This window comes from Gavia stellata, chromosome 12, assembly GCF_030936135.1.
Source record: "Gavia stellata isolate bGavSte3 chromosome 12, bGavSte3.hap2, whole genome shotgun sequence".
Taxonomy (NCBI): Eukaryota; Metazoa; Chordata; class Aves; order Gaviiformes; family Gaviidae; genus Gavia; species Gavia stellata.
In genome coordinates this window covers 13,498,574-13,520,316 of record NC_082605.1, presented here as the reverse complement: position 1 = coordinate 13,520,316, position 21,743 = coordinate 13,498,574, and the positions used below count along the sequence as shown (strand labels likewise).

At 51.2% G+C, this 21,743-nt stretch overlaps 1 protein-coding gene across 1 annotated transcript in view; it reads right to left on the bottom strand.

Annotated features, from left to right (window-relative positions):
- Positions 1-21,743, bottom strand: part of CHST13 (carbohydrate sulfotransferase 13) — a 32,416-nt gene that overhangs the window by 1,421 nt on the left and 9,252 nt on the right. The window contains exon 2 of the mRNA XM_059823348.1: positions 2,989-3,071. Within this exon, the coding sequence (XP_059679331.1) occupies positions 2,989-3,071 (83 nt within the window). The remainder of the gene's footprint in view (positions 1-2,988; positions 3,072-21,743) is intronic.

The window sequence follows — 21,743 nt, the reverse complement described above, 5'->3', positions numbered from 1 at the left end:
GAAAATGGTCTTTAATGCTGACGGTTGAACCCCGGGGAGCGGACGGGGAGCTGGAGGTAGGTGGGGTGGCAAGGCGTGATAGAGAAGAGCAAGGTACTGCTGGAGGTGGTGGTGGGGCCCTTCCTGAGGGCTTTGGGTTTCTTCTCCTGAGGGACTTTTTCCACACAGGCCAGTCTGAAGCCTCAGCTCTGGTCACAGTCTCCTTTGTCCACAGGGACAAGGAGTCCACATATAGTCCTTTTTCTTTATCCCTTTTGACCCTTGCATCAAGGCCTGGCAGCCGCTGCATTGGTTTCCCAGGATCCCAGAGCCCCCTGACCCCAGCTGAACCCCCCCTCCACATTTGGGGACATGATCTTTCCTGTCATGGTTTTTATCAGAAATCTCAAAATGTCATTAAAACTTCTGGGGAAGGAAACCATTTCCAGGAACTCAGAAGGGGAAGGTCCCCTCCTCCTCCTGCCCACTCCCTCCCCGTTTTGCTCACAAGGGTTGGGAGGTTTCACGTTCAGCCCCGAGGTCATCGCTGGGAACCTCCCAACAGCCTTATCCACGCCACAACCGCTAACGGCTTCACCGGCCGTTTGCTAACCTGGGGCAGCTCTGACCCCACGGAGCTGTTGCTCTAATGCAATGCAATGACCACCATGTCACGAGATGATGGTGGCTTCCACTGTGCGGTTGTGAAGACAGTCCTGCCGGCGTCACAGGGCGCCATGGCAAACATCTCTGCAGCCTGCAGAGATGTGGCAACCTCAAGATGAAGGGCAAGGACAGGCCACCTCCTTGGCCCCTACATCCTTGCTGCTGACAGCTATAACAGCTTAGGCATGCCAAAGGACACCCTTTGCCAAGCTTCAGGTGCACCTTCACCTGTTCCTGGGGGACCAGAACTTGTTTTGGGAGGCACCAGTGCCTGGGAGAGGCAATGTTGTGGAGATTAGAGTTTGAAAGCTCTTGCCAGGAGTTTGGATACTGAGAAAAACTGCCCATCCCGTGGATGATCCAGCAGACTTGTCACCTTCAGAGAGGCACTAACATCTGGGCAAAAAGCTCCTCCTGCAAGGGATGAACCATGCTCAGACCCTTTTGGATCTCATTTTCACAAAAGAAATAACCTTGTCCAGGTCACCTTAGTGACCACTTTCTCCAGGAACCTGCATGAGCAGTAATCAGAGACAGGGGCAGGAGAAGGTATCCCATCCCTGCTGCTTCCAAGAGAGAGGTGGTAAGGGAAAATGCTCAGACAGAGGAAATGTAGATCAACAGACTCTAACTGCCATCAAGATATGACTTTGACATTGTTAGCTACTTGGATATGAAGAAGATATAGCACCTAGGGAGGTGATAATCATAGCCGAAGAGGTGTTCTCATGGTACACCTCCTTGTGACACAGCCAAACCCTTCAGTAGAAATTCCTTTTGTTTGGAGGCTCCCCATCACCTTTTAAAATTGGAAACCCTTTTTGCAAGTGCGTAAAAAAAAAGAGGCACTTTAATAACGTGATTTTTTTTCAGGTGTTTTTCCCTGTACTTGCATAATTCAAAACTATTGGACCAGAGACACAGACAGACAGACACTGTCTGCAGGCATGGCAACAAATAAATGTGACTACTTTTCAACAGCCGCCTGCTGGAATAAGTGCATGTCTTGCAGTTATTTCAGAGAAAAATTACTCCCTTCATTTCCTTCGCTTTAAAAGCCAGAGAAATTAAGTATTACTTTTAAGGAAATAACACCACGACATTCCAGCAGCATTAGGGTTTGCTGGCATCGTGGCCAAGGAAGTCCACATTGGCCATTTTTCCCAGAGCAAATGTAATTTGGCTGCTCATAGACATAAAAGCATCAACCTAGACAGTAAGAGAAAGTGTCGTGTATGGGAAGGAGATCTGCCTCCAGCTGCAGTGGGGACTGCTAATGGGCATCGGGGAGGCAGCGGGCATGGCAGCCAGCTGCAGGGACCACCAGCATTACCCTCTGCTTCTTGGGTGCTGTGGAAGATGATTGCCCCGTGGATGTGGGGAGATGCAGGGCACATTTGGTGGCTGGGGCAGTTGGCCATGGCCCAGGCTGTTGCACTGTTTGGAGGGTGTTTTCCTGCAGGGTTTCATGCAGGGAAGTTGTAGGCAAGGATCCCTCTGCAAAGTCAAGTCTGGCTGCTTGGGGGGAAAACTGCCCGCCCAGGGGGAAACACAGCAGAAGGAAACAAACACACCTTTTGCAGCTTCAACCACAAACACCCAATCTCCCATACAGCTGCTGAGGGCAAGCGGGACACCTTCCCCAGTGCTGGGTCACTGATGCCGGTTGGGCTGCATGCACCGGGGGCTGGCCTGGGCAAGCGCTCCCTGCCTCAAGCAGAGACCATGGCTTGTCCTGCAGAAGACCATTGCACGGGCAGGGACCCACTAAGCCTACCTGGAGGGGAGCGTTTCCCTGCCCAGACTGTGCCTGGCCGCCCCTTTCTCAGCAGGTGTAGCTGGCACAGCTCAGGGTCACAGAGAGGACTGAGATGTCCTAGGATTATAAACCCCTCATGGTTGGGTCCAGCTTTATATATGTGTATATATATGCAGATACATATGTGTGTACATATATAGCATCCAACAAAGAAGGATCCATCAATTATTAGCTCAGAAAGTGCAGCAATGATGCCCTTCCTCTGCTATGATGGCCCAGAGTTGGCTTTGAAATCCTCGGATGGTGAAATCTCCTGGGTTTGCCCAGCTATGGCTCAGACCACCGGTAATGAAACCATTTGCCCAAGTACCAGCAAGGGCCATAAGCAGTTTTTTATCAAGAATTACTCCCCAAAGTGGTATGGTCTTTTCTTTTGGACATGGCCAGAGGTTCAGGCGCAGGGGACCTTGGAGGTGGTTGGAGACAGTGCAGCACCTCGCACACTGGAGGAGTGGAAGAAGGGGTCAACTCCCAGTGCCCCACTCCCTCTTCACCCCCTCATCTCCCTCTCCCTGACCCCTTACCTGGTCACTCTCGTACAGGGCCTGGAGTGGGCTGCGACCGGCCTTCCCCTGCCAGGTGGATCTCATAACCCTGTCTTCTGCAGCTGGAAAAGGAGAGAGAAAAATCAGAGGGGTTGGGAGGGGCTACTTCCCTCACGCTCTCTGGACGTGCCCAAGTTGGGATGAGGCAACGTCCCCCAAGAAGAGACAAATCCATTTGGCTCTGGGAGAAGATGCTCAAGCAATGCTTGTCCCTCCCTCTTATTTTTTAACACAACCTGCACTTAGTGTTCAAAAGGTCCAGACCTAACCTTTAAACAAATAAAAGACCATAAATAAAGATAACAGCTTGTTACAAGTTCAAGAGCAACTGGGAAGAGTTTGATCCATGTGCATTTGGGAAATGCCACTGCGTGCAGGCTGCATTGGCAAGGGAATGAGCCAGGAGGCGACAGGACCCCGACCAGCATTGCCACGGCTCCGTGAGGGGCAAGACAGCATCTGTGCTTGGCAGAGATAAGGGGCATATCCAACACCTGCAACTCTGTGCTGAGCCCCCACGGGCTCGGAGTTTGCATTTCCAGGCTCAGAGACACTGTCATTAATAGACAAATTGGTCAGATGCTTCATCTGACTGGTAAGTCATTTTAAGTTCTTATTTGCTATTTTTTTTTCCTTCCCTTCTAAACCAGCAACATCTCCCCAAGTGTTTGAAGCTGAAGACAGCCACCCAAGCAGTCCTTGCCCCTTCTCTGCCACACGGGTCGGCTGGTTTGATTTTGGAGGTCTGTTTGCAGCAGCACCAAACCCAAGGCCGGCTCTGGCCAGCCACGAATGCGGTGCCGGACAGCCAGTTGATGACAGATGCTCAAGTTCTCATGCTCATAAATTATGTAGGGAAGCAACTACCTTCCAGCCTATGCAGCATCCAGTTCAGCTGCCATCCCTCAGCCCCAGGGACCTGTTTCCAACACAGCGTGGGCAGAACCATGTGGCCTGGCTATCCCAAACCTAATGCATGGAGCCAGCCATAACAGGGGCACAGGCTCTCTCTTGCAGTAACACCTCCCAGCATCTGTCCCACCTCTCACCCACCCTCTGCTTCTTGTATCTGACCCTCTCCATTGGCAGAGGATGCCATGACAGTTTTCATACGAGAAGAAGCTTTCTAACCATGGGGATTGTGCAGCCCTGGAGTTGGCTTCCACAGAAGAAATCACACTGTGAGTTTTAAAATGGAAGATGATGTTTTTTCTGAAGGGGATGATAGGACATGTTGTTCGGGAGATCATGGCCTGGGAGGTTCTTCCAGTCCTCCAAGTTCCTGCTCCTACAGGGACCTTCTAAAATCTCAGAGGGACGTATGTGGTGGAGGGAAAAGCACCTCTCACAAAACCACTTCTGGCAAGTGAAGGTTTCTAACACAGGGGCTTTTTGCACGACAATTTGGGGCTCTGGATCTTTTTGTTCACTGAACAACACCAAACAAAACCAAATGTGTTATACAAGCCCCAGATGGCATCTTTTTAACCAAAATAACCAGAAGGAAAAATTCAAATCCCATCTTCATTTTCATGTGCTTACATTTTGCTTAAATGAAAACTGCTCCAAAGCACAAAGTCACCAGGGTCTAAGCTAAACATTATTCATTCCTGGAGCTGTAATTAGGGGGAAATGACTGCCTGACCTCGCAAGATTTCATCAGCAGTGCATGTACGCTTGCGCATTCGTGGGAAATGACACTTCCTGCCGCACTGGATTGATCGAGTTGTGACTCAACGAGAAGGTACAGTTTCTTCCTCAATCCCCTGTATCAGTTACCCCACAGGAGGGTGAAACAGCATCTGTGCTAACGAGAGATAAGCGGAAGATCCAACGTACATAGCGCTGGGCTGAGATGCTTGTCCCAGAGGAGCCCCGTTTCACATTTCCAGGCTCAGCCCTCTGCAAATGACAGGGAATGAGATCGACCTTGAAAACTCGACTCACTGCAGCTCAACTCTGCAAGCAGAGAGCATTAAACTCAAGTCCCTTTCCTGGCCGGGGCTGATAAACTCCTGTTTGATTTAAGAACATGACCCCACTGTGGGCTGTCTGCAAGTGCCCTACACCGCAGCAGGCACTTGTCCTATATTTAGTAAAAGCAATGTGGAGGCGTTTGTTTTCGAGATTAACACGTGCATCAACCAGAACCTTTCTTACGAGGGACATAAGCAAACCCCGGGTGGTTCAGGCTGTCCTGAAGCTGCGAGAAATGCAAATTGCTCGTGCTGGCGCTACACAGGGGTGCATGGAAATACCATCCCAGGGGAAAGCTTCAGTGCCCGGTGCAGGGTCAGGTCACGGCCTGGGAGGAGCGGGCTGACTCGGCAGGAGGCTCTTTAGGGTGAACAAAAAGCAAATCTGCAGTAAAGCAGGGAGTGAGCAGAGGTCGGGCAGGTCAGATCCATGCTCTGCCTGCTCTGGGCTCTGCCTTTCCGTGCCTCTGAGGCAGAGGAACAAGCCTGGCCAGGGACTGCTGCACCTCGCGTGACTCTTGCCAACAGCCCCAGCAGAAACGTTGCAAAATGGATTTCCTCCAGCTTTTCCCCAGCGCAAGATATGGCAGAGAACAAGGCGTCTTCTCCAGACAGCAGCAAACCCCCTGGGATCCCCGCTATGCTCATGCTGTACAGGGTTCCAGAAAAAAAGAGGAAGAGAAAAAAAAGGAAGAAAACCTGCCAGGCTGCTCCTGTGCGGCTGGAGGAGCCCGGGAGCGCTGAGCTGGCAGGAGGAAGATGCCAGCGCTCCACACTGACTGCATCTTGACAGCTTTTGCTCTCCAAAGCGATGACACCATCCCCTGCCCAGGGCGCCCGCCAAACCCTTCAGAGCAAACGTCTGGGCCAATGGTGGGTTTTTACAAGGCTCCAACTACAGAAAGTACCCCCCCCAACCCATCTGGTTGTGCTACATGCAGTGTCCCAGGGAGAAAAGCAAACAGGCTCCTGGCTGGGCCACGAGGATGACTTTTGAAGACAGTGTTAAACCCTCCGGCAGAGAGATAGATGCAGCAGCTGCAACCATGTGCGGCTCAGCACAGCACCACGCCGGCACCGGTGCATGCAAAGGGCAGCAGCCGACCTGTGTGCCCCGTTGGACCAAAGCGTCCTTCCTCTTGCAAAGCTGGGGTCAGAGCGGCTGCAAATGCCTGCGGCCGGCAGTGTGCGCTTGAACAGAGACAAGTCTGGGCCGCCTGTGCCCAGACCATCCCTGAAACACCTGGGATCACCCGGCAAAGCAACATTGGCTGTCACAGCGGTAGGCAGGCCAGGGCTGCTGCAACCTTATCGCTCTCTACAGCTACCTGAAAGGGAGTTGCAGAGAGGTGGGTGTTGGTCTCTTCTCCCAAGTGACTAGCGACAGGACTAGAGGAAATGGCCTCAAGTTGTGCCAGGGGAGGTTTAGGCTGGATATTAGGAAAAATTTCTTTACTGAGAGAGTGGTCAAACATTGGAACAGACTGCCCAGGGAGGTGGTGGAGTCACCGTCACTGGAGGTGTTCAAGGAATGTGTGGATGTGGCATTGAGGGACATGGTTTAGTGGGCATGGGGGTGTTGGGTTGATGGTTGGACTTGATGATCTTACAGGTCTTTTCCAACCTTAGTGATTCTGTGATTCTGTGACCTGCCTGAGCCAGCAGGAGACTGTAGACGGTGATTTAACAGAGTCCAGCCCCTAAGACCAGGCTTTGCCACCTAACACAGCTCTGCCCCATGACCCCAGGCTGTGGCCATCCCTGTTCACCATCCCTCAGCCCCAGCACCTGCAACATCTCTGCTGATGCACTCCTCTCCCAGTCTTCCCCCTGTCACCAGACCCCGGGTTCTCATTGTGCAGCTCTATGAACACAAAACCCCTCATCCCCGGCTGCTCCATTCCAACCACCTCATCATGCATTCCCACAGTGTGCTGCCATCCTGGGGTCTCTCCCCATCCTGTCCCCTAACTGCTGTCCCCATCCTGTCCTCGCCTTCACCGCCTACCCCAAGCAGGCAATGGCCCACCTCAGGAAGGCTGAGCTCAAGGGGCTCCACAGCTGGCTGAACTGCACAGCTGGAGAGGAAACCAAACATGAAGGGGGAGCCAGGGAAAGGCTTGATTCTTGATCTGTGCCTGTTTCTTCCATCAGATCTGGGATACAGCCCGGACTGCGAGGAGGAGGAGGAGGGAGGAAGGGGGCAGATGGGCAATGGCATTTACACATCCCTCTTCTTCCACTCATTCATGCTGACAGCAAGTCAATCACCCCATCCCCTGTACTGTTGGCTTACCCATCCATGGAATGCTCCCGGGAATCCACGAAGTTTGGGACAGCCAAGGAATACTGAAATATATGACAGTGTTGAGGGAGTATCATCAGAGTAAAGTAATGGTTCATACTGCATTTTGGCACCATGGCCCTCAGTACAGCAGGATCTTCCATCATGGGGGAGCTGCCAAGATCTTTGCATCCTGGCTTTCCTTCTGACTTTATAGCTTGTTACTGAGGTTCCCAGATTCCACCACATGCAGTGGTAATCCTCGGAAATTTAGCATCGCCACAATTGCATCTGAAAGCAGGGATGTCACTTAGCCAAGGTGTATCAAGTTTCTAATGGGGAGAAAACACCAACCCTTGGCAAATGCTGGATCACCATTTGGATAACAAGTATCAAGACAGTCTATGTTCATGATCCAAATCCAAAATGTTTTTCACTGAGATGGGCAGAAGGAAGGATGAAGCAAGGGAATGGGAGTGATGCAGAGCAAGAGACTGAAAACCCCATGCTAAGGCAGTAACATTGACCAGAAATCATGGAATAAGATGAGCCTGAAAGAGAGCTCAGGTGCATTTTGGAGTCTCCTGTGCTACAATTGCTTTCAGTCTTTCCTTTGGAGCTTAAAAAGGCAATACGCTCCCTCCCTCCTTTCCCCCTACAGCCCAGATTTTAGTGCTGTCCCATCAAAACTGAAGCTATTCTCTTGCAGCGGTGTGACATCAATACCGCAGCAGGATCCGGGGTTTCAATGACTTGCCAGCTCTCTTTGGAAAAGGGAATAGATTTTAAAGCTGTGAATATTTAGGTGTACTAGCTGATTTCAGAGACAGCCAGACATGTGTGAGGTGAGGGAAAGACTTGATCATGCCCATCCCAGACTTCTGGAAGCACTAGTGAAAGAATTTGCTGTTTTGGCTGCAGAGACTCTTAATTACGGAGGGAGGTTCTCTACAACCACAACAGCATTTCCAGCACCTGAATTGAAGAGTTTGGCTAGGAGACAGGATTCAAGCAGCAACAAGCCTGCTAGGTTGACAGCAGCATTACCAAGCCTTTACAAAACTGAAGGAAAGAAAACAATTAAAAGATGTGGGTGCAAGTGGATAGGGGAATAAAATCAACATGGCATTTACTAAGCGCAGCTTATACCCACGCAGCCCGATCTGTCAATAAAATAAGCCGTTTCTGTAGATCAAACACATGTGGTAGATCTTCATCCAGTTATACGTAATGCATGAGATATGACATACCACAGGAAATAAGTACTTCAAACAGAGAAGATGAAGTTTGAAAGGTGAACTGTAAAGGATACAAGCAACTGGAAAGCGGGCGGCATTTAAATGGGAAATACTGGGCAGAAGGCAGATTTCTAGTAAAATATCTCTAAGATTGGCTTTGGGATCAATACTTCAGGAATGACTTGACATAAAAATAGAAATATACTGATGACGGACAAAGCATTGAGAAAGGCTGCCATGGCAAGAAGAGACTGAAATGCCAAACAGGGAAACTAAAGCTTCGCCCTGGACCAGGGGAATGGAAATGCAACAGAATTTAATTTTGCAATGTTGGAATTCCGCAGTTTCTGCTACTTTGCTGCTGGAAGTGGCAGGAGGTCCCAGATGCATTAGTTCTGCACTATCAGCTGCCAGTGTGACAGTCATAAAAAAAAGGCAAATGAAGTCCTGAGACTATCAGGTGAGGTATTTGCCATAGCAGCAAAAAAAGCCTGAATACTATTATCCATAGCATTGGCAACCCTCACCTGCAGCACTGACAGCTCTGTGCTCCTGGGACCAAGGCAGATCCAGAGCTGCTGAAAAGGGCTGTGAGGCAATCGGGCAATCCCAGGACTTGCTGCCCCATGGGAGGCTGCAAGGGCTGGATGTGTGTACGAGCTGAGTCGGGATGTGATTGTGCCCTGGGAACAGGCCAGCAGAGAGGGACAGGGGGAGTTTCACATGCAGGACATCATGCCCACTTGCTCATGTGCCAAATAGGAAGAGGTTTGGAAACCCCAGATCAGCAGGAGTCTGGTCAAGATGCAGCAGGAAGAATCCCAACTCCTTTTGGGCTGGAGGATGGAGCTTTCAGGCATTTTCCAGGCTGGACCCTGGGCCCACAAGGAGCCAAAAGCTCCACTCATGGTCTCCAATACAAAACACTGGAGGGAGTTAAAACCTGGAGATTCAGTGGTCTCCAGCCAAGGGAAGTGAAGAGAGAGCACGCATGCTTGCATGAGAGTATACACCCCAGGGGCCCCAAGGAGCTAATCCTGACCCCACCACTGTCTCCCTGCTGCTGTCTCACAGCCCCAGCTTTGCTTCCTGTTGTGTCTGCGCAAAACCTAAAAAAAGAGAAAAAATAATTGTGGTGCCTGGCCACCCGAAATGATCAGTCTGAGTGTTAATTACAGCCTGCGACTCCCAGCGGGTGAGTGGGATAGGTGCTTGTTTGTCCTGTAGGAAGACCCAGCTCTCAGGGCAGCCCCTCTTGGGGGGCATCTGAGAGATGCTCTCTCTCAGACCAAAAAAAAAGCTCTGAACTTGAGGAAGGGGCGTGTGTGAATCTATCACATTTGTGATAGATTTGTGATGGATTCCAGATTTGAACATAGGAAATTATATTGGTGACACAAATTGACTGCCTGGCACACACGGCACATGCACAGCTGTGCAGCTGAATTGTATTTATAGGATAAAGAAGAGTTTATGGTGGGAAACAAATAAGAACAATATTACCACTTTATATCGAAGGGGAAACAACACCCCGAGCTCTATAGTGTAAAGGGATCAGCACGTGCTTAAAGTCAGTCACTGGAAGAGCCAGAAATTAGGACCTGGATCTCTTTGTGGGCACAGCAACGAGTTTTTCCAGACTTTGCTGGTTTTGACTCTTCTGCGTCACCTGTCATGGGTGATGAATGAGTGCTTCGGTCGTACCGGTGATGGCTGACTGGTCCCTGACTGTAGAAAGGCAGCCCTGCTTCGTGAAGACAGGCTCCTCGCTATTAAAATAACTGCACCCAAGAGACACGGAGAAGGATCCTGCCATCTAATTTAAGAAAGGATATTGAGACTGCGTTATTCAAAGCCAAATCCTAACTGCAGTCACTGCCTGCTGAATCTGTCCAATTTTCGATTTTAACATCCAAGAGGAAAAATAAAAAAGAGAGGGAGAGAAAAAAAGAAATCAGAGCTTGACAGCTAGATCCAGACGGATCCTGCCATCTGAGCTCAGTTTTCCCGCCTGGTTTGATAGCAAAGCCTGGGACACACTGCCCGGTTGGCAGCTGGACACTTCGACTGTGTGAGGATGGCCCAGGGCACGGAAGCCAAGAAATGACACGTGGAAGCAGCAGCCGAACCCCTGGGCAGTGGCCCGTGCTCTGCATGAAGAGCTGCCCTGTCTGGAAGGATCAAAGCTATTGGGTCAAACAGAGCTGGTCTCATGGAAGCAAAGTTTAAGTCTAGGAAGTGCTGGCTTTTATGCTTGGGCTTGTACTGGTGGAGAACACATTTGCTTTATTTCCACCTAAGCACAAGGGTTGATTGTTGTTTTGTTGTGGTTTTTTTTTTTAAAGATACTTTTCCAAACGAGGGTGATGTGGGATCCCAAACACTAAAATCCCCCACAAAACTCCAGACCCAATGACTTAACACTGCTGAAGGTAGCGACCTTTGTTTGATGGAGAAGAGGACCAAATCAGCGACTGTTTGCTTTCTTGCACGCTGCATTCAGCTGTGAAAAAGTGTGGCAATTCTGGCATTCACATCCTTACGCATCTTCAGAGCTAAGGGTGCACCTCTGGGAATTAAAACCAAAATGCATTCCTAGTTTTATTCTTACAGGAAGGTTTTGATTTGGTAATGCAAATTTTTGGCTTCAGCAAAGAGGCAAATCCAATCTACTTAGATTCCTGCGACTGCTCATTTTTACTGCACCTAAAAAGCCGGGGATATCAACAACAGAGGCTGAATTAAAATGCTAGAGAAAGAAGGAAAATAGATCTAACAGAGCCACATGCTTGGTTTGCTTAAATGCATCCTTCAGCTTTGTGAATTCAGACACAGCCACCTCCACTGGGGAGCTGCAAGTGAAACGAGAAGCCGGAGGTGTAACCGCCTGGGCCTCATCCAGGTGTTTGCTCCCAGAACCAGCTCAGTGGCTCCATGAATTGCCCTGAAAAACTCAAGTCTGCTTGAGCATCTTCTCTGCCAAAGCTGAAGATCCCCCACATGCAATGGTGGTGCGGGGAGGGGGAGGACACGGCTGCTGTGTGAGGCCACATGATGAGGGGGCGACCACAACACAAAAGCGCAGCAAGACTTGTCCTCTAGCACGGCCCCACAGCGCCTTGCCGTCTGCTCAGCCGGCAGCGCCTGCTTGATTTGCTGTTCTTAAAGACGGTAAACAAGACAGCAGCCCTTGTCCCCCGACACACTGCTGTGTCACACCGGCTGCTACCTCCAACGGGTTAGGTGGGACCCTGCCTCTCACCGTCTTGCAGCACCGCTGGGAAAATGTGTATTCCCACGGCTCACAAGGGAAAAGGGAACATTCCAAGTACTTTGGATGTGGGGCACAGGACTTGAGACCATAGTGTGGGAAATCTGGGGTGGATGGCAAATGCCAGAGACCTGGCTGAGGCTGCACAGGAGAGTGGCAGTGCAAACACAGGAGCTGTACTGGGGAGAGCCAAGAGCATCAGTCACACTGATCCCTGAATCCGCAGGACATGACAGGCGCCATTCTGACCCCAAAAGTGAAACAATAACACAACAACAAAGACCTCAAGCATGCGCTTGTTCTGCAGTGCAGCCCCAACCACTGCCTTTCTGGGCAGGCAGGGGGTCAGCAAGAGACCCAGGGGATGCCCGATGTGTTCCAGACTTGCCTGGCAGCCTCCAGCCCTCTGCCAAGGGCCCGCAGGAGATGCCGGGGCTGAGCGGATTTGGAAGGAGCTCTCTCACTAGGTAGCAGGCCAAGTTTTTTCCTACATCTCCAGAGCTGAGGTTTGTCCCCTAGACAGCTGAAGGCTATCTCTGCACTTTGTTTACACGCCGGTAGTAGGAGATTGTGCCCCTTGGGCACGCTCCAAGGCAGCAGGCAGCATCCATGCCCTGTTCTGGCAGGTACACTTGGCAGCAGAGCACATACAGGACTAAGCATTTTGGGGAGACGGAGCATTTCAAGGTAACAGCAATATTCAGACAGGCACAAGCAACGGCAAAAAGTAACCAGCCCTATGGAGAACAACCAGAAGAGATGTTTGCTAATCTTTCCCGAGGCCTCTCCCGCGCACAGCACTGCTCCCCAAGCAGTCGCATTACAGAAAAGAGAGCTCAGATATCAACCTGTGATAGCCCCAGCTGAGACGACCTCGCACAGCTTCCACGTGGCAGACAACAGATCCCTTCGGAGTGAACGCTGTATTTGACCTCTTTTGTTTATCCTGGGGCTGTGCCAGCAAGTGGTGAGCAGGAGGAGTGATGGAGGGGAGCTGGCATCAACTCGCAAAACTCTGTAGCTCTAATATTTACAACACAAACATACGTTTCTTGTTCCAGACCCACATCCCCTGTAGCTCGGGAAATGCCCCTGTCTTTGCTTCTCATTGCATGGTGTTTTTCTCCCCAGTTATGGCTTATTCATCTGTTCTGCCTTGTGACAACATCTTCTTGGAGAGGCTCCAAACAGACACAGGTGACCATTCATTCCCATCAGCAGGTGAGCAGTGAGTGACTCCTGTGCAGGAGATTATGTGGACATGGGCAACACGTTGCCTCCTAACGCAGCCCCGTGCAGTGTGGTCACAGGCAGACCCACCGCCGTCCACCTCCAGTATTCCCCCAGCCTATTCCTGACCTATTCCAGCCTGCCCTCTACTCTGCGGGCCAAGCCTTGGTAAAGGCTGTCTGGCTCTGCATTTCTCTCTGCTGAGGTAGAGGTGGCATAGAGACTGTCGGAGACATCTCTCTCAGCTCACTTGTTAAGGAAAGGGAATAATCCTCCGTTCTCTGTCAGACCTGCCGCTGCCAGCTCCTCTCCCATTGCCTGCAGCAGAGCGACAACCTGGAGCATCCCAGGGAGCAACAGGACCTTCCCCTTGCTTGCTCCAGAGCATTTTCAGGCATTATAGCAGAGCCAAGGGGCAGGATACCGCTGAACTGACTAGCTAGGGACGGCTGAAAGAAATGCATAGGGTGCCCACACATCTGTTCCAGGACCCAACTAATGCCCCGATCCCATACACCTCTCCCTGGAGGGACAGGCAATGGGAGCATTAGGAACAGGACCTCCAAAGGGCTGTACCCCAGCAAGTGTCCTGGGGCAAGTTCTTCACAGATAACCCAGCCAGCCTAATGTAGCATATCAGAAGGGCAGGATTAGAGTCACTGTTGTGATCCTGCTTCCTTGAGCAGGTCAGCCGTCAGGCACATCCCTGTCCCCTGTAAAACCACCATGTGATTTAATGGCATCCCTCCATGTCATGAGCTGAGCCACAACCCTCAGGCATTGGCATGGGACCTGGAAGCTCAACTGTCCCTTTGAAACTACTGGATAAGTGTCTTCTCCCAACAGCACTGCACCCTAACTCTCAGGGTCAGAAACTGCCTCCAGGTAGCTTGGTTTTGGGCCACACAACTCTATTTTCAAGCAAAGCCACCACCTGGATTTTGTCAGCGCGGTTATCGCCCACTGCAAAGCCCCATCTCCAGCCAGGTGCCACCTGTCACAAGGAGCATCGCAGCAGCTTGGAAGCTGTCACTGGTGTCAGATCCCGCCAGGAGCATGGACAACCAAAATATGTCTGTTCTTGCAGGGCTGGGGAGTAAAACACACACACGAGTCTGAAGCTCATCTGCTTGTCCATCAGAGGACTTAACGAAGGGTATCTAATTTCTCTTACCATTACAAGACTGCTGCTATGAGTTTGTATAAGGCTCAACAGCACCCACACAACATGGTGGGCTGGAAGACACGTACCTGTTCACTTTGGGGCCGAGCAACAGATCATTGGAAGTTTTGGCTCAGGTGGTGCAACACACCCTTGTTTAGAGGTCCTGCTGAATCAGCCAAGTACAGGATCGTGCCCAGAGACACCCTGGTACCAGCAGCCCAGCCTGCCGGGACTGCTCCCCATAGGAAGGGAGAATGCTCCAGTCAGCAGTTCATGTGGTCCTGACTTAAAGCTGTTTCATTCAGCAGAAATTAAACCAACTGAGTGACTTGAACTTGGCTGGATCAGACAGAACCAAGTCCCAGCGGCACAGGGATGCTTGAAAGCTTAGCTCAGGCTTTTTTCCCACTGCTACACATTTTCTACCATCCCCCCTAGCCCTTTTGAAACAGCCAAACCAAATAATTAACCCCCCTGCTCCCCTCACCTCCCAGCACTTAGAAACTGTAGAGGGCTAACCAGAGATGTGTTGCGAGGAGGTTACCCACAAAGCTAAGGGAAAAACCACAAATAAAAGCAGCTTGGAGGCAAACCTGAGCGGGGCAAGACAGGACGTGCACATGAGGTTTACACAGAGAATAGCCCACGTACAACAGGCACCACAACCTGCAGCAGTGAAAGACAAATCTCCTCTCCCATCAGCTCAGACGGATGAACCCGCACACATCTGCACATGGGAGAAAGTGGTCTTGCAGCACCACAGGCACCAGGGACACCTAGAAGTGATGTTATAGCTACCATGATAAAGTACCATTCCAGGGCAAGACGAGGGCAGGGTGCAGAGTGACACAGCAGATGTGCAGAAGATGAAGGCTGCACAATGGCTGACCCTCTTCCTCTTCTCCAGTACCTGGCTAAAACATGCCCCATCCCCATGGAGCCGATGCAGGGGTCCTACCAGCCCCTATCACACAGACCCTCCTCCCCTGGAAATCTTCCCCCTTTTCCCCAAATGACTCTTTTGGCTTTCTGGGAAGCTACTTAAGGCTGACTCCGAGAAGCCACAGATGGCTCTTGAAGGGTCATGGGGCACCCCATCCCCAGCACCCATTTTCAGCCCACATCTCTGTTGATGAGGCACCGCCAGTACCTCTTTCCCAGCCACGTTCCTCAGAAGAGGTACCACAGGCAGTGACCTCTGAGGCGACACTTCCCATTCTGAGGAGGCCCAGCTGCACAAACCTCCTAGACAAGCGGGAAACAACCATTTTCCAACCTCCTTCCACCAAATGCACAGTCCACAGCTACTATTCCCTGGGACAAACCCTTCTGCAAACCTTCCATCCTCAAACCACACAGTTCCTACACAGACAGAGATCTGAAGGTATTGGGGATCCCCTGACCACACTGTTACAAGGTGTGCATGGGCTCTCCCCCATGCCCAAGATGACTTCCTCTGGGAAGGAGATGAAAGGAGGTGTCACCCCCCCAAAAAATAATACTCTTGTTTGCAGCAATCACCACCTTGCATGTTCTCCAGAGTCCCAGGGCTGTGTGGCACAACTGGACGGTGATGGCAGCCAGGCTCCCTGGCACTAATGACGGTCTCCCTCTAGCCAAGAAACACACTCTAAGAGAAGACAATGAGTCACTGTTTTACATGGGATAATTCAATGGACCGCACTGCCTTTAACAGGAAAACTCATTCACTTTTCTTGGGAAGGCTGCGGTCCATGGGCAAGAGAGGGACAAGGGGGTGTGATGCCGCCAGGAAATGCTAATTCAGGGTGTGGACGAAGGTCCTAAGCTGTTCTCTATGGAAATTGATGGATGGGAAGAGCCACGCAGAGGGCTGAGTACACGTCCTGCTCTTGTTCCAGCCAGACAGGGAATGGACGAGCCTGCCAGAAGCAGCAGTGGTTGTGGTGAACGTCTGGGGGTGGAAACGCACAGCCTCAGGGAACTGAAGCGGGACCAAAAATCCAAGCACACCTGCCTCCACCTGTATGTGAGATCCCTGATGTCTGTATGCAGTTGTCTGCTGTCTGGGACCCTGTGCCTGGGGCTCACAGGATGGGAGTGCCTCTGGCACACGTCATCGGCGGACGGAATGGGAGGAGAGCTGCATCACCTGTCTAATGCTGGGGCACTTACACCGTCCACGAAGTGAAAATCACTCCCAGCACGGGGCCCTCATGCACAGAAATACGAGGGCAGACAGGCTTAAGAATAGCACAGGAGCCCTAAGTGTATTAAATGCACTCACACGGTTTCCAGCCTTCTGGCAAAAGGCAGATGGATGTTCCCTGCTTCCTCGGTGCAGGGTTGCCATGCCCCTTGATGACTGTCACCTACCCATAAACATTTCCATGCTTGATGACTTATTCTGGATGGAGTAAAACTGCAGATAGAAGATCTGGGGCATTCATTCGGCCTCCAGTGCAAAGTGCCACCAGCACTAAGTGCCACCAGACTTCAGGTTTCTCTGTCTGGATCCAGCTCAACACAGACACATTGACTTTCATAGGAAAATGCCTCAGCCCAGCCTCCCAAATGCTGTGGCAACCTTTGTCGGGCAGGCAGTGCCACTGTGCCAAGGAATGACGGCAGATGCCTCCTGAATGGCTGGCGAGACAGAGGCAGCAGCCTTGCAGCTGACCTGAGCTCCTTCCCAACCGCAGTCTTCTGCTGACTGTCCCCCTTGTCATCTTCTTCTGGTACCCTCTCTTCTAGCTCAAACATGTCCCGACCAAGATCCTAACCAAGAAGCACATCTGAACAGGGCTTTCTGACAGGTGACACACAGGGCTGGCACTGCCATTACTACAGAAATGTGACAATAAAACCTATTTCATGACATCACCCCCTCCTCCACTGAAAGGATCCAGAAAATACCTCTCAACAGGCAGCTTCTTCATTCTCACTCCTCAGGGTCTGCTGTGCCTCTGGCACCGACTGTGGCTGGAAACGGGATGCTGGGCGAGATCAACCACTGCCTCAGCACAGCCTGCGTGCCCCATTCAAGGCCCCATGGGGCGTGGGATGGGAGAGGGCAGCGGTCCAATATTCAGAGCTATTTGGATTTTTCTCCAAACCACTAAAAAAGAGGGGTCTCTGCTGAAAGCGCTCCAAAGAAACACGGCAGGCACTGCTGACAATGTAATCTCCACTGTCATTTTCTACTAATCCTCTTACAGGAACTGGTGCTGACTTTTCACCATCCAAGGCATGCAAGCGCTCCCAGCCGCTGCAAAGCTAGCATGACCCTGCGTGCAGCCCCCCGCCAGCGCCCTTCCGAGGGGCACTTCTCAGCAGGCTGCTGGAGCGCTTGCGTGTCGAAAGAGACAATGGACTCGTGTGTGTTTCGCTTCTCGTGCCTGGACGACAAACCCAGCCCACAGAGCTTCGTAGTTGCAGTACAAAGTCAGCACTCTGCAGTTAACACTGGAGCTGAGAGACGATTTAGCATTAATGCGTTTGCAGCCAACTCCATCTTCCATATGCTGTACACAACTGCTCAGACAGCAGCCACAAAGGCGGCTAGGAGATTTGAGGGGGTGTTGTCAGATGTATGTATTTTTTTAAGCTGCTACAAAAAGAACATTAAACTCCTGACGTGAGACTGGGTCTGAACATCCTGCACTACTGCAGATTTCTACTGCATGTCACACACACTGGGCAGGAAAATAACTATCTTTCTAACTTTATTTTTTGCCCTTTTTTTTTTCCCCTAACAGGAGACTGCTCAGCCTTTAACAACAGCCTGGAAGACACTCCTGAAACCTGAAATCCCTGGACTGTCCAGGCTTCAGCCAGATGACTCCTGTTTAGGGAGTGCTGGCCGTACCCAAGCCAGCGCAGGGACCTGCAGTCACTGGTTCCAGAAGCGACTGTGATTCAGAGATCTGGCTGCTGGACATGATTTAAAAACCACTTGAGCATTACTCTTGATGCTCAACATCCTAGGAGGTTTACTTAGGAAGAAGTTATTACCATTGCCATTAGGAAGAAGATACTAAAATTACATATGAAAACTCCTTGTTTTCTATAAAGCCTCATGAAAGCTCTTTCCTCTCTTGACTCCTGCTTTCTCGCACAGCTTACTTAGCTTTTATGGTTCTGAAGGTTAATTTTTCTTCATTTCTCACCGATGGCACCTCTTGGACCACCACAGTGTCACCACCCATACCCAGGCACAGGGGCTGGCACAGCTGCCCCTTGACTGTGTGGCTCCCTCCTCCCCCTTGGGCTCTGTTTTTCAAGGAAGCCTTTGTTATTCCAATTTAGTCAACTTGAGTCAAGGATCAGCCAGGGAAACTCTAATCAAGTGATGGAAAAGGGTGACAGCTATAGGATTAGCTCACAATAAATTATGCAGAGAAGGAAAGAAAGAATCCAGCTGCGTCAAGCAACCTGCCAAATGCCACAGCATCGTCTCTGGGGATCAGAGCAGGACCAGAGCCAGCGGCAGCTGGTCTGGACACTCTGTCCTGTTCAGTGGTTTCTCCTAAGCCCACATGTGCCCTTGGTGGCAGGAGGCTCTGGTCACCTGGCATCAGTCCGAGACAGATGTCCCGAAAGTTTACTAGAAGGATCACAGGCATTTGAGGTGGTGGGATGTATTTCATTGGGGCGACGTGCTTAGCTCTCTGCTGTCACAAGGAATGCGATTGAGATCTTTACAGAAAACAGAAAATTAACAGTATCCAGCAAGAATATGACCTCTGTGAGCAAATAAAATATCTGTGCACGAGCACCACGCAACCTTCTGTTTTCAAATGGTTAATTCCTCCTACAAGCCAAGCTAGAAGCTTTCCAAGAGCAATTTCTCTTCCCCATTATGCCTGTCGCTCTCCTGGCCCTGGCTGGCTGCTTGCATATACAATGCAAGCCTGAACTGCCAGCATTTCTATTCCTTGTCAATAAACTCCTCCTTTCCAGTCTGCTGCTCGACACGAATTGCAGCAGAAAGGCTTGTGCTGGCAGTGCCAAGGCAGAGATCCCTGCTGGGATGCACAGGGGCTGATTTTCAACTGGCAAGGATGCACCAGAGATCCACGTCTCCCCTGCACACCCGCACACTGCAGTGGTGTCCGTACCCCTGCAGGCTCCCATCGTAGGCACAGGCTCAGGCTCAGGCAAGCCACAGCTGCAGAAAGCTCTTGGGCTCAGACAGCCGTATGGATCTACCAAGCCAAGACCCCATCTGCATCAGCCTGGTGCCTTCTGCTCAGCTGCTGAGGCCATGGCAGGCCAGGGTGCCAGGGGATCAGGCTGGACTTGCTCAAAACCTGCCTGCAGTCAGGTCTGATTCAGGCAGATGCTGTTTGTGCCCTCTGCACATATGCTACTCACACACATACAAGAAAAAATTAAGTCTCTCTAATGTCGTATGGATCAACGACTTGCCTTCTGAATACATTTCAAGCCATCTTGTCAGCTCCACGCATCTGGAATTGATGAAAGCCCCAAGAAGCAGATCTTGGAAAAATGCACACTCAGCAAACTCTTCCCAACACACCACCTGGCACACAGCCACTCCCTCCCCAGCGTTGTTTCACGGCTCTTGTCCCTCTGCTCTCAGCGGAGACAGCTGAGGGTCTGTGTCCTGCCTTTCTACATCACAGCACGTCGTTAACCTGTGAGACTCACTGCCACAAGATACAGAGCAAGAGGCTTTACAATGTGTTGAAGAGATGCTTGAGCTTGCAGAGGAGGACGGGAGCTAATTACAGCCTGCTGGAAACTAGGGAGAACCATCTCCAGCACATAACTTCTCATCACATAGCTCCTTGTGCCTACTTCTGCTATATTTAGTAGTGGGCATTGCCTGAGGCCACCAAAGAGCCCTGTCTCCCAAGCCAGCATGTTTAACAGAGGATACAAACATCTCCAGTGTCACTGCAGCACTGAGACGCATCACTGGTGGCAACTTGTCTGAGTGGTTGTTGGATTTATCTCCCTGTTGCTGGTTAAGCCCTGAGAATGGCTGTTCGCAGCAGGTGCTCTGAAGACATCTCTTTCATTTTTACAGGGCATGAGCAGGGTCTAATTGAGACCTCAGGAAGAAGGGAACCAGGAATCTAGCATCTACACCCCCCCAGCATTGGCCATTCATGGGAAACTGAAGCAAAACTCCACCAGTTTTGTTTCAGTCTCACAGTGCCTGTGTCTGCTGGTCCTATTAAGCTAAAGGGAAATCAATCTCTCCGATACTGCCAGGAGTAAACTTGGAAAAGACCCAGCTGTGAATATGCTACCCCTGCACCCTTGCCAAAAGGAACGGCCCGGCTCTGCAGATGTGTGCAGGACTGAACTTGCCGCCTTCCCGTGCCATGGAGAAACATGACTGTGCAGAGACACTCCCCATGGCCAGGGGAGGGGGGGCAGAGACGTGTGCTTGTGGGGCATCACAGTAAGAACAGGGATGGGGAACTGCTGAGGAGCTTCTGACCTCTAATTAGTTTATGCTGATTTCCCAGGCTCCTGCCTTGAAGGAAGCCCTGTGGAAGAGGGGAGCCAGCCCCAGAGACACCCACACCCGGCAGCTCCAAACAAACATCACCTTTGAACCTTATGTCAACATTACCCGTCTTCCTGCAAGGTCGGTAATTCACAGCACAGAGCAGTGAAGCAACATCTGGCCAGAGAGCAGGCGTGGGTCAGGTTTCGTGTTAGCCGCGAGGTTGCAAATCCCCAGGGAGAGCCGCGCTCCTGGAGAGACCACTCCAAGGGATGGCTCAAACCCGCTGCCGCTGCTCCGTCCCCGGAAGGCCTGGGAGAGCAGCCAGGAGATGGAGGGCTATTAATCAAGTGGAGTTTACAAAGAGAAAAATAAGCTGTGAACACTGTTGTGACAAGAGGCCAGGACTCATGGCCTCAGCGTTCCTCCGTACCACAAGTGACAAGGTAACGGGAAGGGACCCACAGGCCACGACGTGCCCTGTGCACTGCCGTGAAGGTCCAAAACATTCAACGGCACATCTCCACGCACTCGTACCATGGGTAGAGTTGCCAACACCTGCACATCTGCCGTGCCCAGGCTAGAGGCTTGCTGATCTGCCACTTGAGCCACTGCAGAGACAGTGCCACCTTCAGAAGAGACTTTCTGGGGAGAAAGCAGCTTCAAGTCCAGCTGGATAATGCTGTGAGGGAGTCTATGAAAATTAAGTCCCATTATGAAAAAGCTGGGTCTCACCAGCATTGGTGCTTCTGCAGCACAGCAGGTCTCAGCACCTGTGCTCAGCGACAGTTTATTTACATGGCCACGTAACAGACTCATCCGAGCACAACACCAGACTCGGATCCGTGGCAGTGTGGTTTGCAGCATCTCCCAGCTGTGGAAACAGCTTCGCAATGTGACACACCACCATGAGGCTTTGGTGACGGCAATCAGGCAGAGCAGCACCGCTGGAAACACTGAATGCATTTGTCTTTCATCACTACAATGCATCAGGGAGGATCATTGATATGGTGGAGGGAAAGCAAGACAAGCTAACAGAGAGGGAGGCAAACAGGGATTGAAGGAGCCAGGCTGGGCTGTCCACGGGGCTGGGAATGGCTGGTGCTC